This window comes from Ipomoea nil, unplaced genomic scaffold (genome assembly GCF_001879475.1).
Source record: "Ipomoea nil cultivar Tokyo-kokei standard unplaced genomic scaffold, Asagao_1.1 scaffold1043, whole genome shotgun sequence".
Classification (NCBI taxonomy): Eukaryota; Viridiplantae; Streptophyta; class Magnoliopsida; order Solanales; family Convolvulaceae; genus Ipomoea; species Ipomoea nil.
The window spans coordinates 2940878-2958930 of record NW_017617471.1 but is presented as its reverse complement, the minus strand read 5'-3'; the positions used below and the strand labels follow the sequence as shown (position 1 = coordinate 2958930).

At 36.2% G+C, this 18053-nt stretch overlaps 3 protein-coding genes across 7 annotated transcripts; all 3 read left to right on the top strand.

The window, feature by feature from the left end:
* Window positions 1-411: 411 nt before the first annotated feature.
* LOC109181350 (glycosyltransferase-like At2g41451) lies at window positions 412-6254 on the top strand. Its single transcript, XM_019331100.1, has 11 exons — window positions 412-901; window positions 1889-2038; window positions 2661-2713; window positions 2806-2914; window positions 3007-3141; window positions 3730-3774; window positions 4261-4451; window positions 4595-4736; window positions 5345-5391; window positions 5604-5691; window positions 5899-6254. The coding sequence occupies exons 1-11, from the start codon at window positions 569-571 to the stop codon at window positions 6121-6123; spliced, it is 1518 nt and encodes a 505-aa protein (XP_019186645.1). The 5' UTR covers window positions 412-568; the 3' UTR covers window positions 6124-6254.
* An 857-nt stretch (window positions 6255-7111) lies between these two features.
* On the top strand, window positions 7112-11636 carry LOC109181675 (DNA-(apurinic or apyrimidinic site) lyase, chloroplastic-like). 4 transcript variants are annotated; one of them, XM_019331555.1, is made up of 13 exons: window positions 7112-7285; window positions 7415-7568; window positions 7665-7765; window positions 7999-8078; window positions 8229-8282; window positions 8364-8489; window positions 8588-8883; window positions 9031-9141; window positions 9729-9866; window positions 9954-10001; window positions 10263-10343; window positions 10739-10898; window positions 11294-11636. In XM_019331555.1, the coding sequence occupies exons 1-13, from the start codon at window positions 7236-7238 to the stop codon at window positions 11413-11415; spliced, it is 1521 nt and encodes a 506-aa protein (XP_019187100.1). In that variant the 5' UTR covers window positions 7112-7235; the 3' UTR covers window positions 11416-11636. The 4 variants fall into 4 exon arrangements, with proteins under 4 accessions (XP_019187100.1, XP_019187099.1, XP_019187096.1 ...); XM_019331554.1 differs by having other exon boundaries at window positions 8361-8489; XM_019331551.1 differs by having other exon boundaries at window positions 8229-8489.
* Window positions 11637-12589: 953 nt separating this feature from the next.
* On the top strand, window positions 12590-17937 carry LOC109181676 (UDP-N-acetylglucosamine--dolichyl-phosphate N-acetylglucosaminephosphotransferase-like). Of its 2 annotated transcripts, none has more exons than XR_002054246.1 (11): window positions 12590-13031; window positions 13176-13263; window positions 14446-14537; window positions 14665-14783; window positions 14906-15021; window positions 15108-15235; window positions 15323-15409; window positions 16428-16488; window positions 16597-16633; window positions 16706-16826; window positions 17454-17937. XR_002054246.1 is itself a non-coding variant. In XM_019331557.1 (11 exons), exons 1-11 carry the CDS (start codon window positions 12667-12669, stop codon window positions 17511-17513), a joined length of 1278 nt encoding a protein of 425 aa, XP_019187102.1. In that variant the 5' UTR covers window positions 12590-12666; the 3' UTR covers window positions 17514-17937. The 2 variants fall into 2 exon arrangements, 1 of the variants encoding a protein (XP_019187102.1); XM_019331557.1 differs by having other exon boundaries at window positions 16593-16633.
* The last annotated feature ends 116 nt before the right edge of the window (window positions 17938-18053 follow it).

The following is an 18053-nucleotide window of genomic DNA, read 5'->3' as shown; positions in this document are numbered from 1 at the left end:
AAACATATACTCGAATAGTGATTGTGGTCTCCCTCATCACTAAAAACAATAATAATAACCAGGGAATAATGATCAGGGATCGAGGTGAAACTTTGGAATAATGACCAGGGATCGAGTCTCACCAGCGGCAGTGTGGGAGCAACCTCTCAAAGTGAGGGGGACTCCTTTGTGCGCAGTGAGCACCGGTCTAGCCTCTATGGTTCATGTTCAGTTGAGTCACCATAATTTACATCCTCCCAAAATGCTCTGTCGGACTGGGTGTGGGGGCCCTTAAGGTTGGGGTTCAGCCTTTTGGAATAATAATAATAAAGGAACATATACAGTAGAACGTTAACGACAGTACGGCTCTCTAGTTTTCTTATACTCCTCGGAGTCAGTTTAATTTCAACTTTCAACTCTGTTTCTTCTTTTTTCTCTCTGCATGCATATATAGATATATATAGAAACAGATATAGTAAGAATTATCTGATATACTCTAGAACTGTAAAGGGAAACAAAATTAAACACAAATATATACAGACTATATATATATACTACATATTTCTACATTTTCTTTGAAACGCCAACAATGGCGGGCGTTTTCACAGCCCTGAGACCGAGACGCAAAAAATCTTCATTTTCCTCTCCTTCTTCTTCTTTGTCTTCTTCATTCTTTCAGTCATCTCCGAACACATACGCTTCCTCCGGCGTTCTCTTTCTACTTACTCTGCTCTCCTTGTCTCTGGCGGCCTTCGCGTTCACCTTGCAACGGCGGAGCGGGTTGCCGGACCTCCGGTGTCCCGGCGGGCGGGTTCTCTCCTCGCCGGATCCCGAGGGGATTCTGGGTCGGAGCCGGAAGCTGTCGTTTCCGTACTTCAGAGATTGGAAGATCAAGTTTGGGTCGTCTGATCTTCTGCCCAAGGTTAGTTAGTTCGCACAAAAATCTGATCTGCTGCTTTTTTACGTGCATTTTGTTCAAGTTATTGCTTGGTTTCGTGATGGGATTTCGCCTTATTTTGTTGGGTTTTGGTCGTTTTCAACGTACATTATATGTTCATATGTGTTTATATATATATGCATTTGAAATGGGAGACAGGGGGAAGTGACTGAGTTCGATCAATAAGAAACTTGCACCAATAATAGGATAAGTAAAGCGTATTGGGGTTGTTTTGATGGCTTGGAAGTTGTAATTGGGTACCTGCCTAACTGCCTAATGTCATTTTAATTTGTTTTTATGAAAACCCAACGGGGTAGCTCAATTGGCAAATGAGTTCTCTTTGTAAGAGAGAATTTTGGGATAATTCGGGTTCGATTCCCTTTGGGCCAATTTCTACCCGCATGAGCACCTCAACTGGTCATAGAAGTGAAACTTCGGAAGAAAGGGCCAGCTTGGGGCTCCTTATGCTCAGTGAGCAAAAGTCACTGAGCATAAAGTCTAGCTTATGTGGTTCATGACGGGTTGGGGTTCAACTTTTATGCTCAGTGAGCAAAAGTCTAGCTTATGTGGTTCATGACGGGTTGGGGTTCAACTTTTTGGAAGAATATGGTGTTATGAAAAGGTTCGGGCCGGGGTAAAAGCTTTCAACCATTGAAGTGGACAAAAATTAGGTTATTTATTTCTCAACCACTACTCATCGCGCGGTTGGAAAAGTTGAAAAGTTCATAAATTTCTACCAATTTTTTTGAATGGTTAGAAAACTGGTTGATAATTAGTGAATTTATGCTACTTTTTTTAACTTTTTGAATACTTTTTTTTTAAAAAAAAATCCAAAGATAGATCATAATGTGCTATATATGTCATTGATTATATATTTCATCATGCTATTGTGCTGTTTGTTTGATCTTTGAATTCCATTTTGTGATGATGCCCCAGAGAATTGAAATGTCTTTTTTGTTTGTGGTATGTTAGATATGTATCACTACAAGCACCTCAGCTGGGTTGGAGCAGACATTACCTTGGATATTTTATCATAAGGTTATTGGCATAACTACATTTTTCATGTTTGTGGAGGGTAAAGCTGCTTCTCCTCATGTTTCCAAAGTCCTAGAATCCATCCCAGTAAGTGTGAAATCTTTGCCCAACATATATGCTTTTCCACCTTGCCATGTATTGTTCAATTGATCTTAGGGGTGAAGTTTGGAAATAATGACTAGGGATTGAATCTCACCAGCGATAGTGTGGAAACAACCTCCCAAAGTGAGGGGCTCCTTGTGCGCAGTAAGCAAATGTTTAGTTTCTGTGTTCAGCTGAGTTACCATGATTTACATCCTCCCAGATGCTCTGTCGGGCCGGAGCGTGGGGGCCCTTGGGGTTAGGGATTCAACCTTTTGGGACCAATGTATTTCATAATCTTGATCGAAAGTGCACTTAGTGTAAAGTCCGCTCACCTTGTAACCCTAGCTAACAAAGGACCATAAGGTGGAAAACTAGCTTAATTGGTTGCCCATAGTTGATCGGTTCAACCGGGAAGTCTAATAGACCACTCCCACTGGAAGTTAAATTTGGAACTTTAATTTGTGGTTACCAAGCTAACCACCCGACTAAATGCGCTAGGGTTGCCTATGTTTTTTCCATAATCTGTGTGACTGTGTCTGTGTATTATAATGTCTTTAATTTGGTTTGAAGACTTTGCTCATTGCCACCATGATCTATTTTTGAATATTGCTTTGCTTTTTTGTAGGGAGTAACTGTCATCTACAGAACAAAAGAACTTGAGGAGGAGCAAGCAAAAAGGTTCCATTTTATTTTCCAGTTGGATTTACAGATTCATTGCTAAAAAGCTCGAATGATTGATATCACCCTAGCTTGGTTTTTGTTGATTTTAGCCGGATTTGGAATGAAAGCTGGATGGGGCCTTTGTTGTATAAACCATGCAACTACGAGTTATTTGTGAAGCAGACCTTGAATATGGAAATGGCCATTGTCATGGCTAGGGTATGGCCATACTATATTGTTTGATTATTTTAAGGTTGCATATGTTTGATTTAGCCATGATGTTCATATTGATTTATGTTCTTATCATAAAGGAAGCTGGTATGGATTGGATATTCCATCTGGACACTGATGAACTTATACACCCTGCTGGATCTGGGGCTTTTTCTGTGCAACAACTCCTCTCCAGTGTTCCTGCAGAGGTTGATACAGTTGTATTTTCTAATTATGTGAGTAATTTTACTTATTATTTGCATTCAATTTAATTTGTTTCTCCGTACATGAAAAAATTCTAAGGTGTCAGTCGACATTCATAACTCTTATACTTCAGTACCATCCAAAAGTGAATGGTCAATGTTTCACTCCAAAGTGAATGTGAAATTTATACACTTTTTGACTTTGAATTTGTACAAGAGATATTGTGCTGATTGACACTATAGTCTTTCCCTTATACATATTTATGTAAAGATTATGAACAATAACTTTATTAATGTAAAACAACAAGCTATAAATAGTATACAAATGAGAGAGGATATCAGGAAGTTGTAACGATCGTTCAAACACACCTTTGCTAAACACATTGTGCTCAGATGGCATGTAGTGGCCTCTTTCAAGTGGGAGGTCATGAGATCGAGCTTCAGGGGGGCGTTGTTGACTTTTTGTGCTTCATTAGGTTGAAAAAGTATGTTTGAACTAGAGTCAGTAGCACTCAAAAAATATATATATATATATATACACATACTGAGAGATAATAGTAACTTTACATGTTGTTCATCAATTTTCATTTTGATCTTACTTGACAATGGCTTCTATTTCAGGAGAGCATTGTGGAGAGGGATGATATAAAGGATCCATTTAGTGAAGTATGTTTAGTTCTTTCATATAGTATTTGGTTTTTACTATTTTTTGTTCTCTCTTTATAGGGTAATCCCTTAAAACTAGATTGATATTATATGATTACTCGGACACCTTGTGTTGTCCCACCCTCAAAATTTTTGTAGATAAAAGAAAATTATAAGATGCATTTCAATAAAAAAAAAAAAAAAAAAAAAAAAAAAAAGACATTTTCCTTTTCAGTGTTTGGTTGCATTATAAAAAATATAGGAATCGATGAAAACTGAGGAATAGAAGACAACGACGACAGCAAAGGCAACATGTTTTGAGTGTTAACGAAAAATGACTACTTACGCTAAAAGTTGGCAGTAAGTCATTTTCCACCTTCCACAAAAATACGAATTTTTCTACTGCATCCAAACACTGAAATAAGAGAAAATATTTTTCAAAAGACATTTTTCGAGTTGTCAAACAGACCCCTTAATTTAAAACTGTTGTCATTGTTGGGCCTGCAGGTGTCATTGTTCAAGAAGAATCGCGACCACATTGCAGATGAAGCTTATTATAAACATTACCATGAAGCATGTCCTGGCACTACTTCCTACTTTTTCTTGACTTATGTGAATGGGAAATCAGCTGCCAGAATCCAAGATCATCTTCGTCCCAATGGCGCTCACAGATGGAGCAACTACATCAAACCCCTAACGTACGAATACGATGGATCGATGCTTCTCTCATCTCATTGAAACAACATATATACATACACACATTTTATGATAACATATGACTTTGTAAACTCAGTATATATGTAATTAAGATTGGTAGTGTCGTGTTTTTTCCATGTCGTAGGGAGGTGCAGTTCCATGAGGCTGTCGTCCTACACTACACGTATTCCAAGTTCTCGGATTTGACTTCAAGACATGCTCGTTGTGGTTGTAAGCCTACAAAGGAGGATGTTAAGAGATGCTTCTTCCTTGAATTTGACAGAGATGTAAGTACATTATTATTTAATTTCAATTTTCGGGTTTAGTAAAGCATTCCTAGCTAGCTTTGAGTGACGATAGAAACCGACAGCCACTATCCTAGTTATGTGTTTTTCGGGTTTAATAAAGCATTCCTAGCTTTGAGTGATGATAGAAACCATCAGTTGTATCCTAGTTATGTGTATTGAATAAATTCTGCCTTATGAGCAAAGGTAAACTAGTCTAGCTAAGCCTATAGCTGACAAACTTAAATCAAGAATGTCAATAGACTGTTCGCAACAAATTTGAAACATTGTGGTTACGAAGTAGTTACCCCTAATAGCACACTCTTTGTTACCATGAACCCCGTTATCTGTAATCAAAGGATGTATTATGATTTATGACCCCTGGCCTCCTTATAGTCTTTTGTCCGCTAGGGTTACAAAGTGAGTTTACTCCGTACACACTTTTGGGTAGTAGTTATGGATTTCTCACGTACTAAAAAAAAGGTTATTATATTATGGTAGTATAGGGATTTCACAATTAGTGGTGAAAGTGGTGTCATTCCCAAAGATGACACAATTGTCTCTATATTATTTGTGCATCAAGATTGACACTTGTTCACATTATATTGCAGGCATTTATAATAGCTTCAACTGCAACAGAAGAGGAAATGCGTTACTGGTAATAGTTATACACAACCAGATTTCATTCTTTGATTAACCTATTAGTTTGCTCAAGAATCCATGCCCATTTCTATGTAAGTTAATGTGAAAAAATATCAACATCATTTGAGGAAAAAAACGTTGTTTCATGCCTGCATTTCTCTGCAGCCTTGCTTGATCTTTCACCCCTGCAATTTACAACTTGTATTGCTGTTTCTTTTACCATTACAGGTACAACAAGCACGTCGTCTGGAAAGATGAAGAAACCAATCATAAACTCCTCAAAGCCGGCATCTTTACGCGCATATATTCACCCATGGTAGGTCAAGTTGGTTTGGTAAACATAAAGTTATAATTTTGAGTCCCAAACATATGGGCTTTCTTGGTTTAAGCCGGTCAGTCTGGACAATTTAAGTTAATTTATCTTTTTTATGATCGCCCTCAAAAGGGTATAGTAGTGGCTGCAGGTTTTCTCGCGACTAAAGAAAATGAAGTTGCTGAGCTGCTGTCTACTTGTGTGTTGCAGGTTATAATCGAGCATCTGAGAGAATCTGGAGTTTTCAGTTCTGTCATTGCAGAGGCTTGGGCTAAGAAAAACAATGCATCCAGGCATGGGGGATTCTGGGGAACTTATTCTAGGAAGTTTGGATCTCATCTGATGACTTCTGGGAAATTCATCAACCAGGGAGAACTGAAGACTCGTCGAAAAGTTGCGCCGGAATCAGCCCCTATGGAGCATGCAGATTTCTGAAGAGACTGCAATATATATAGTGTTATTGAAGAGGGTAGATCGAGATGAGATGTTAATGTAATTTTTGACAGTGGGTGTAGTAATATTTGTACATTACCAATGTTACATAGAGCTATATAAGCATTCTGATTTTTTTTTTTTTTGGACATTTAATTTTTGGGTCAGTCAAGGGTTATTGAAAAGGTAATGACCATTGATTGCATTGTTTGCCTTGTTAATTTCTTTCTCGATTTCAAAGTTTGCAAGTTAGAATACATCACTAATTATCATTTACATTTTGCTAATATTCAATTAATTATATTTGCAGACAATCCCGTCAAGTTGATCAAACAGTTAATTTGGTAACTACAAGATTCCAAATTCAACTTTCTGTAGAATTTATTATTGGCCTTCTTGATTTAAGCTAATTAACTATGGGCAAGATATGCTGATTTACCTCATCGTAAGGTGGATTATTAAAAATTTTATACTAAAAACAAATATTTATCAGTAATCCACAATATAAATTGCGGCAAATTATTGTGTGCTGAATATATATTATTTGATAATATATATAAAAAAAAATTATGTACTTTCAAATAATGTATTTTATGTATACAAATAATGTATTTTTGTATATTAAAAATGTACTTTTTATTTGTGGTTCACACAAATGTGTGGGGCAAATACACAATGTTATGTGGACCATAACAAAAATACATTTTTAATATACTAAATGTACATTATTTTTATACTGTATGTACATTATACAATATAATGTACACTCAGAACAAAAATAATATACATCTCCTGAACACAATGTACATTATTTTACAGTAGACAAAATTTGGTCTCTACAATAATGATTGAATGTATAGACCATGGTCCATGGAATAGTGTGGTTCTAGGCTATAATTCCATTTTATCTTTTGAGGCCCAACCCAAAATGGTGAGTCCAAATAGCATTTTGATCTCACTCCCTCAGAATTTCACGCGCGGCCTTCGACCTTCAACTAGAACTTACAAAAGCTTCGTTTCTCGCTCACATTCCCTCGCTTTTGGCGCCTTCGACGGACTCAACCTCGCCGCTGCTCCTTCCACCGCCGGCCAGGGCTTCGGATGAATTATAGGCAATGGTACAAGTATTGAAGATAGGGTGCTGCTATTCTCTCAGTGTCAGAAAGTATGACCGCATGGTTATATTTACGCATAGAATAAAATTTACAGGAATTGCTAAAAAAACTGTCATTTCTTTGCTTTGGTTTTTGTTTTAGGTTTTAAAGTTTAGCCATTTTAGCTCTTGATGTCACAGTATTGCAGCTGTTTCAAAGAACCGGGGAATTGAGCTTTCTGTAAAATTGAGAGCAATGGCGCCGAAAAGACGGCTTTCGAGCTCCTCTGCTGCTTCGGAACCGAGTGAAGTTCCTAGTGTTGGATCATCACGGCCTGGGAAAGCCACTGCCAAGGTTAGAAGCTTTTCCTGATCATTGTTCTGTGTGGTTTCGCCAAGTTTTGTTACGTTCTTTTAGTGTTTTGTTACGCTATGCTTCTTTTAAATGTAGACGGGTGCTGTTGAGAGTGGTGAAAGTGGTTTTGAAGTTAATGTGGATGATATTGAAAGTGTAGAGAAAATGACTGTTCAACAACTCAGATTAAAGCTTAGGTAAATGCTATTTTAGAAATACTGTGATTTCAACCAGAAGTTCCTATGTTTGTGTGTTTACTTATTTATATTTATTAATATAAGTGTCATTTTAGAAATATTCCCTCACTTTAATGTCCATGTGGGATCAAATACTTTTTTTTTTTTTTTTTTTGGGTTTTTGTGGGCTGCCTAACCATTTACAGCAGTATGCCATTGGATTTGAGACTACCATTTAACTTTGGAATGTGTAGGAGTGCTGGAATTCCTGCTAGAGGTTCCAAACATGAGCTTGTCTCAGCCTTCAAGAGTTTCCTGAATGACACAGAAAATGGTATCCTTCAATCGTGAATATAGCCCGTGAATCAGCACCTCTTTTTCATTCAGTTACATGGGGATGCATTTTTATTTCTCATCCTCATCTCTGTGCTGTCACAAGACAATATATTTAAGATTGACTTCTAATTTACTGCTTGGAATCCAGGTAATGGATCCCTGTCAATGGAAGATCAGGTATCTCCTGAAGTGAAGCTTTCAGGTATTGCTGAAAACACTTCAAAGAGGAACACCAGAAGAGTCTCTCCTAAAGATGTCCTAACTATAAATGTTGCTTCAGAAGTTTCTCAAATTAAGAGAAGTAAGAAAAGATTAGAGCAAGTTACTCTTGAGGATGGAACTATTGGGATTAAAGATGAGCAACTAAGAAAGGATCAAGAACTCTTGGTGGAGTCCAATGTAGTGGGAGGTGCTTTTAGTTTACCCTGTTGTTGATCTCATGTATTTTGCTTTGTGCATTCATCTATTGATTGACTCAGATAATTAATATGATGGCTCAACATCTAGGTAAGAGGAAGGTACAAGCTAAAAGAAAAGTCTTTTCTGAGAGTGTTAATCTTTCTGCAAATCATGATGAACCTTGGACAATTTTTGCTCACAAGAAGCCGCAGGATGGGTGGATTGCATACAATCCCAAAACTATGAGGCCACCTCCTCTTTCTGGCAGTAATAAAGCATTGAAGTTAATGTCATGGAATGTAAATGGCTTGAGAGGCTTGCTGAAGTTGGAGAGCCTATGCATAAAGAAACTTGCACAAAGAGAAGACTTTGATCTTTTGTGCTTACAGGAGACTAAATTGCAGGCTAGTTATACTTTAGTGGTTTAGCCTAATTGATGGGGTTATTGCACTGTCATATTTTGTGGGTTTTATACAACAATAGGTAGAAGTTCTGTCTCTCCAAATAATTGCAAACTTCTGAGCAGTTGCACTTTAAATTCTTAAAAACAGGAAAAAGATGTTAAGGTAATTAAGGAGAGTCTTGTAGATGGATATGATAATAGCTTTTGGACGTGCAGTGTCTCTAAGCTTGGGTATTCCGGTACTGCTATCATTTCTCGGGTAAGTTTCCCTTTTCCCAATATTTTGCACATTTTAATTTCTTCAGAACATAGATTTTACATCTGACATGCGATTGAATTGCTTTCTCATTCTTTTGTTAAGAATTGACCAGGAATTTTATATTTGGAAGTCTTGATTCCCAACTTTATTTCCTGACTTCAAGGATTCTCCTTAAACAAAATTATACCCATCTATCCATTGATTATGGTTAATAGGTGAAGAAATTATACGATATCCTTCAATGGGTACTGATCTGAGTTTATAGGCCAAAGTATTGGCCAATAGTGCACTCTATTTATCTTTATTATGTTTGGATAAAATGTTGTTTTGGGTTGTATTACAATTGTGTGTAAAGTACCATTCTCCTGTAGGATTATATGACCCTTCTCTATAGGAAAATTATATCTGCAAAGCTTTAGTTGGCACTGAAAATATGAAATAATATGATTCTTAATAACCTAAAGTGAAGCTTTCCTTGATTGTCTATGCTATAAGCAAGCTTGTTTGAAGAATTGAAGGACTTCTTCCTCATGTCACTTCTGATGCTTTTACTTCTTGCACTTTTCTGTTGTGCTTTTTATTGACAGATTAAACCACTTTCTGTAAAATATGGTCTGGGCATCATAGATCACGATTCAGAAGGGAGGCTTGTTACAGTGGAGTTTGATGACTTTTATCTATTGTGTGTATATGTTCCAAATTCTGGTGATGGCCTAAGACGATTGGTAATCAATTGCAATGATATATGACTTTTTTTTTTCTTTGTCTATCTTGTCTCGTGAAAGTTAAAAATATACACTCTTCTTTGGCAGTCATATAGAATCACACAGTGGGATCCTTTTCTTGCCAATTATGTGAAAGTAAGGATCCTTTCATTTTGCAATATTTTTACTCATTCTCTTCCCTTCACCCTTCTCTTTGCTTTCTTGTTCAGTCGACAAAAGAAGGAACTCCTTTGTTTTCCTTTTCTTTCCAGAATTATAGATGATAGTCTTGATATCTTGTTCCTTTCTGTGCCAATTATTCTTTATATTTCAGTAATGGAAAGTTATCTGTTCATACCCAAGCATTCTTTTTTCTGAGACTGTGTTATACTTTGGTTTGCTTATGATGCTTTATAGGAATTAGAAAAGTCAAAACCTGTTATTCTGACTGGTGATCTGAATTGTGCTCATGAAGAGATAGACATCTACAATCCTGCGGTAAGTAATTGCTTTGGTAATTTGATTTTTTCTTCAGAGTGCAACTTTTAGAGTCGAACTATACAAAGAACATCCTGGGAGGGAAAAGATGCATTCACCTGAGCAAATATATTTTTGTTATTAAGTGATCTTTTGACTAAAAATTGAAAATATAAAGATTTTAGTCTTTGAAGTTGACAAAATCATTATTCTCTTCCTTGTTCATGTGCATACAATTGTTTTTTAACCATTTAACAGCCATCTAAAGTAGAGGCCTCACTAGGCACCATCTTGCAACATACTGGAGAAGTGACATACTCAATACGTCCATTTATAAGCTTTCTGTCTTCGCATCTCTGGGACTTTGTTTTTATATGTTTTCTGACTAATCATTCTGACTTTTGCTTCTCCTTAAGGGAAACAAAAGAAGTGCAGGTTTTACAGATGAAGAAAGGCAATCATTTGAAACGAACTTCTTAAACAGGGGATTTGTAGACACATTTAGGAAACAACATCCCGGTGTTGTTGGGTATACTTATTGGGGATACAGGCATGGAGGACGTAAAACTAATAAAGGTTTTGACATCTTCACTTCTATGGTCGTATTTTCTTTGTTTCATATGTGTTAATTTTACCACATCTTTATATGTTTGGGATGCCATATGGAACCTGTCCACAAAATGAAGTGCACGTACAACAATGAATTGCAATTTATACATCATATTCAAAAAGGTTATTCAGTCACTACGAGAAATGTCGGGAGTGATGAAAAAAGAAGTGGCAATTTCGAGCATAATCAATGTGCTCCTATAAAAGAGTCGAAGGGGGAAATACTAGTATTTGATATATGTGATCAAATTGTATAGCCAATGATTGATAATTTTGCTAATTTCTTCCAATCTTTTGCCTTTCATCCTTCTTTAAGCATGTTTTACAATTCGTTCCTTTGCTTTGGGGGAGGTGTATAACAGGATGGAGGCTTGACTATTTCCTCGTATCAGAATCCATTGCAGACAAGGTCTATGACTCATACATTGTCCCAGATGTTGCTGGCAGTGATCATTGTCCAATTGGACTTGTGCTAAAGCTTTAGATGTGGTTGGGTTCTGGGATTCTGCTCGTCAACTCGAACCCGGTTCTCATTGATAGTATCACTCTTGATGGACACAAATCCAAAACGATGTGGGAGGTCTTATTACTTATTAGATGGAAGCAAATGGGAGGCCAAGTTTGTGAACTCAATATAACAGTAGGATATTTAATTTTGTTTGACAAAATTAATACTCATATTTTCTTTGTGTGTGTTAATGTTAACATTTTGCCTGGCATCGATTAGGCGTTATGCGACCCCCTAAGGGAATTTCACTTATAGACACCTTTTAGTCGGTCGGCCTATTAGACGCTTTTGGCACCCAACTCGACAGCTCGGTTGAGTCAGTGCCCAACTCGGTCAACCTTAATCGGCTAACCCGCCACCCAAAAAAAAGTCCAGTCCTAGTGTGATATGTCGCTCTCTCCATGGCTATAGAGTCTTAGTGTTTGAGCGTTGTTGTTCAGTCCTTGCCGTCACAATTGCCACAACCATAGTCTATAGCCTCGTTGTCACATTTGTTACATAGAGTTGCTTGGTCATTTGTCATTGCCGGTCTCGGCGGTTGCTCCTCTTATAAAATGCTTTGGTTGAAATGTTGCATTTTATTATTTTTTAAAATCTCTTATAAAATGCTTTGGTTGAAACACCCTATTTTACTATTTTTTTTAAAAAAAAAATAAATTACTAAGCTGCTTAGACGCTAGGCACCCGCCTAACGCCTAACACCTTTTACAAGATTGATTTTATTTCAAAATTAGTTGATTCAATTTTTGTTTGTTATTTGAATGGCCCCAACATATATTTCAAAATGGAGCAAATAATAATAATATAAAATAGATTTTCTTTTATCAAAATTTATTATTAGTAGTTTAACAAATAAGTTGGCAATTGTAGTTCCTGGAGACTATAGTCAAAACCTTAAGTTATCTCCTTATAAATCTTATTTGAGATGTAGGGCGTAAGTAATTTTTTTCTTTTTGTAGGCAAGGAAATAAATACAATACTCTAAAAACGTTGTATAAATTTTTTATTTAGTTCAGATAATATTTCATTTTTTTCGTTGGTTATTCCACATCATCACTTTTGGGCCCCGCTTATGACAAATTCATCTTACGTGTTCGAATATCAATGGATAGCTCGCGCCTTTGCTGAGTCACTCGAAGAATAACGCAGTACAATAGACAATAGTGAGTAAATGCCCGAAAGTATCCCATACGGAGCGAAGTAGGCGGGAGAAACTGTGAGTCAGCCATGGGAGCTAGGAAACGAGCTTCAAAAGAACCGGCCGGAGTGGCTGCTAAACCGGAATCCGGCGTTCCTAAACCGGTTCCAACGCCTGAGGATGCCTCGTCCGAGCCGGAGATCACCCCTTCAAAAGCTCCATTGATGTTCAAATGCACCGCAATTTTCTCAATCCCGTACTTCTACTTGATCTACTACCACTACCGAATCGAGTCGGAGCTCCGGAGATCCATCATCATCAATGCTATAATTAGCTTGCTCGGTTACTTCGTAACCTTAGCTATGATCCCCGTGGCCTCGAAATACGTTATCAGAAGGAACTTATTCGGATACGATATCAACAAGAGGGGCACTCCTCAAGGCACCATTAAAGTGTATAATCCTCTTCTCTTTTCTATAATTCCTTAAAAATATATTCACCATTTTGATTCAATTTGATTTCTAGATCATTTGGCGATTCCTCCTTAAGTTTTGTTAACTGCTGTATGCACTAAATATTAGAGGCTAATATTTTGCAGTCCTGAGTCACTGGGTATTGTTGTTGGGACCGTTTTCTTGGTTGTGGCTATCTTGTTTCAGTACTTTAACTTCACAGCTGATTCAAATGTAAGTGTATGCTTTTGTTTTTATTTTTCCTATGTTTCATTTAGAAAAATGAAATAAAATTGAAAAACATTCTAAAAAGTGATGTGAAGTTTTCTGAAGATTTTTTTTATTTATTTTTTAAACAAGGTTATTAGGTGAAAAATTAGGGATGTAATAAACACGAATCCACTGTACCATGGAAGAAGGGTTAACTTGATAGTTTTAACTTTTTTTTTTTTTTTCTTCGTATGGATGTTAGAAATATCACTTTGTCTAGTTTTGTTTGGTACAGGATGCATTGAGACTGTCCATCTTCTACCTTTCTAGTACTTTACAGCTGAAACAACAAATTTCATGAATGCTTAGCTTCTATTAAAATTCCCAGCTTTATAACTTTCATGCTAAATCACTTCAGTGGCATTGCTCTGGGATTTTGTTCATTGTATTCATTTACATCATGTATGTTATATAAATTTACAACCTACACCATAGATTTTATTTCTCATTCACACACACACACTCTCATAATGAGTGTATTTATCTACATGCATTATTAGCTTTGCAATATTTCTATTTTGACCTTTTTATGGGGGAGCAGAGAGAAAGATAAATTGTGTTGTGAATTGTTCCTCGAGTAAAAAAAGTAAATTGGATGCTTAATTGTTCCTTACAAACAGGGTGCAGAGAATACTGATATGATACAAAGAACCATTACTATTTTAAATATTAGAAAAGAAAAATGGTATATACTTGACTTAAGGAACAACTTGCTCCTTTAATTTCTTTGATTAACTTATAATCTAGATCCTTGAAAAGAGGTTTTAGGCCATAAGTTTGTGCATTTTAAGTCAGAAGCTTTGATTTCCACCATGCTACAAGAAGATAGATTCCGAAGGATGGTGTGCAAACCATGATATATCCTTATTGTCTCAACAATGATAATCTTGTCAAAAACCATCTTACTCAATTTATGCTCCTATACTGATTTATACCACCTTGAAACATCATATAAATTTACAATGGGTGAAGAATTTTAATACATTTTTTAAAAATAAAAATCTCTGTAAGTTATATCCGGATTTGTATAAAATGAATTGTAAATCTTTTTTTCATTGGTTTTTTTTAAAGTACATTTTGAGAATTTCATATTTGAACCTTTTCTTCTTGAAAGTTGATTTAGCTCTTGCTGTTTGGTAATTGCAGTGGCTTGTTGAGTACAATGCGGCATTAGCTTCAATCTGCTTCATGATGATGCTTGGATTTGTTGATGATGTTCTTGATGTACCATGGAGAGTGTATGTTTTTTTTGTCGTACACTTGAAACTTTTTCATATTCCATTTTATATTGGAAGCTTGGATGCTTTTGATTTATTAATGTTATAAAAAAGATCCTTATTTAGCTTACTGTTATGTTGAAGACAGGAAATTGTTATTACCATCTATTGCAGCTCTTCCTTTGTTGATGGCGTATGCTGGGCATACAACTATTGTTATACCAAAGCCTCTAGTTCAATATGTTGGATTAGAAATTCTGGATCTTGGTATTGTTTGATTTAACTGATACCTTCATTATAATGTGTGGATTGATTGTTTACTTTTTGTGTCACACAATCTGTTTCGTTGGTACATTTTGTAACGCTTCTACCAATTTTAATGTGTACAGGATGGATTTATAAACTATATATGTGGCTCTTGGCCATATTTTGCACAAATTCCATAAATATCCATGCTGGTCTCAATGGCCTTGAAGTAGGGCAGACAGTTGTTATTGCAGCTGCTGTAAGTTAAAAGATTTTAATATACTGAACCTGAAAATACAAAAAGTTTTCATGGAATCTAACTGATAGTATTACTTGTAATTGTAGATATTGATTCATAATATCATGCAAATTGGAGCATCTACTGACCCCGAGTATAAACAAGCCCATGCATTTTCTCTTTATCTTGCCCAACCATTGCTTGGCACTTCCTTGGCTTTACTTTCTTACAACTGGTACCGTACTTTACTTCAAGATTGTCAATTTTCCTAGAACTTTGTAATTTGTCTTCTTTGTGTGTTATCCTGAACTTTCTATTATAGGTATCCTTCTTCGGTTTTTGTTGGTGACACCTTCACCTACTTTGCTGGAATGACTATGGCAGTAGCTGGCATTTTGGGTCACTTTAGGTATGTGAATATTTTCTTTATAACAATATAATTAATTTAAGTACATAATGAACTTAAATTTTGGCTCTCCCCTTATCATATTCTTTGATGATGACATGAATCCTCAACTTTAAAAGTTCCCTGGTTTATGAACCATCTTAATAATTTATTACTCATAGTTATATCCTACCCCTGATCCTGACAGAAAGGAGAATGCATTAAATAACTAGGATTCTGGGAAAGAGAACCAAAAATTAGTCTTTGTTTTGATATAGATGTATTAAAAACTGTTTTTTAGGCTGTCTGCTAATATACAAGTTGACCTCTGTCTCCAGATGCATGATCAATTAATCATATATTTCAAGACAATTTTTAAATTAAAAAATACAATTAACCAAAAAAGATATATCAAATCCCATATTCATCTTATCTGGTTGACATTTGAACCAATAGCTGTTCCATCAACATATTGATGAATACCCTCCATGTGAATTGCAGTACTACTATCCCTCAATCAAACACTTTGAACATAATTTTTTTTTGTTAGATCACGAGGTGTCTTGAGTTGGCCCTAACTGTAGGAGACGCCTTTAAGCCCGTACCATACTCAGACTAATCCACGTTCGCAGTGGGCAGGCCCAATTAAGGGTCAAAGTGCTGGCCAGGTTGGTTTTTCCATACGAGAGGGGTTTGAACTCCTGAGCTCTCTTAAGGGATGAGAGTGCACAGGCCACTCACGCCAACCAAGCTGGTTACTTTGAACATAATTTGAATCCACAGGAATGCTGTCTATATTGTTAACATGAATACAAATAAGGATTTGTGGACAATTATGTTACACAAAGTTAAAAAATGGCTTTAAACTGCGTCTAATTGCTGCTGCACCATAAAAAATTACATGCATATTGTTACATTATCCAGTTATTCCCATCAAGCATGCATGCATTTTGTTACATTGTAAAGTTACTTATTTAGCTGTTTTAATCTGAGATTCTGTGAACTATAATCAACTACTGTTCTCATGTTTTATTCTTTTCAGTGAAACACTTCTGATATTCTTTACACCTCAAGTTTTGAACTTTTTGCTGTCAGTCCCTCAGGTACCACCCCATCTTCCTAGATTCCTCTAAAACAGAACAATGAAGTTAATATTGTTATTTATAAACTCTAACCCCTTGCTTTTCTTCCTTTGTCCTTTGTGAAGCTAGCTGGTATTATCCCTTGTCCACGGCATCGACTGCCTAAGTAAGTTAATTTATTTGCCTGCTTGACTTGTAAATACTCGCAACTAAATTGACCTCTATTGGTACTGTTCAGATTTGATCCTCAGACTGGTTTACTAACTGGTACAAATGATGGAACATTGGTAAACTTCTTCTTAAGACAACTTGGCAGAATGTCAGAACAGTCCCTTTGCGTTGTATTACTACTTTTCCAGGTAATAGGTTTCTCATGTATCTTGCTTTTAAAGAGCTGCCAAGTTCCTTATTGTTGAATGGTGGCTAGCCACTCATCGGACTTCTTCTAACAATGGGTTCCTTTACAGTTTTGAACACACTAGAAATAGATCGATTGGTTATTTAACAACTTATTTTAATTTGATGCTGCATAACAACCCTAAATTTACTTATATCACCAGTACATAATTGGCCAACTTTTTTGGTCTGAACTCCATTCTTCTCTCTTCCACCACCTGACTCAAATTTGGACTGATTTTGAATATAAAGCTTGAACTTACTAGTTTTCTATAACTGAAATTTTTGTGCCTGACAGGTAGAAATTACCTTGATAGAAATGTATTTATAAGCACTTTTATGCCATCTTTTTTGCTGATATAAAGATGTAGTCAACTTAGAATTCAAGAATAATTTAGGTGAGGTATGAATTGTAGCTGGCAATCAAAATGTTGTTACACTAGACTAGATATTTACCAAGGATAACAATAGGCTGCATTGCTTGTAGAATTCTTGTTACTTGAAGTCCAAAACTGGTTTGTTCCCTTTTGTTTCTTCAATCCTGCATATGTGGCATAGTCATTGAACATAATCAATTTGTCTGCTGACAGGCCTTCTGCTGCTGCTTCTGTTTCCTGCTGAGGTGGATTCTTACTGGTTGGTATAAATGAAGTTGCAACAGTAAAGGATATTCTTCCTGATGAGCGCACAAATGAATGAAACCCCATCTCGCTGAACTTGTATACTACGAATTAACCAACTCACCCTGGAAATGCAGAGTTCTTTTGTCGTCGTGCGGAGAACAGTTGCTTTTAAATTAGTTGAAAGTTTTGACCTAACTTGTAAGAGTTCCAAGAGAGTCATTGTTTTATTAACTGGAGTGCCCGTCAACTTTACATAGACTCAGTTTTCTTATAGAGAAGCTTGACTATGTTTGTATCCCAGATAGATTTTTACAACATTATCTGTTGTTATTTAGGCCTCTGTTTTGGATCCGGTTGTTAGTTAGGCCTCTGATTTGGATCCAAATTCTTCAAATGTTTGCTTTTGGTGTTATATGCCTCTGGTTTGGATGTGCAATGTACTCGTTTATAAACCAATTGGAAGTTAGAACTCATAAAAATAGTATGCTTATATACGTATTTTTTATTGTTATCTTGTTACGATTCCAATTTGGGACCATTTTTGAGAAGGTTATCTACCTGTCAGGC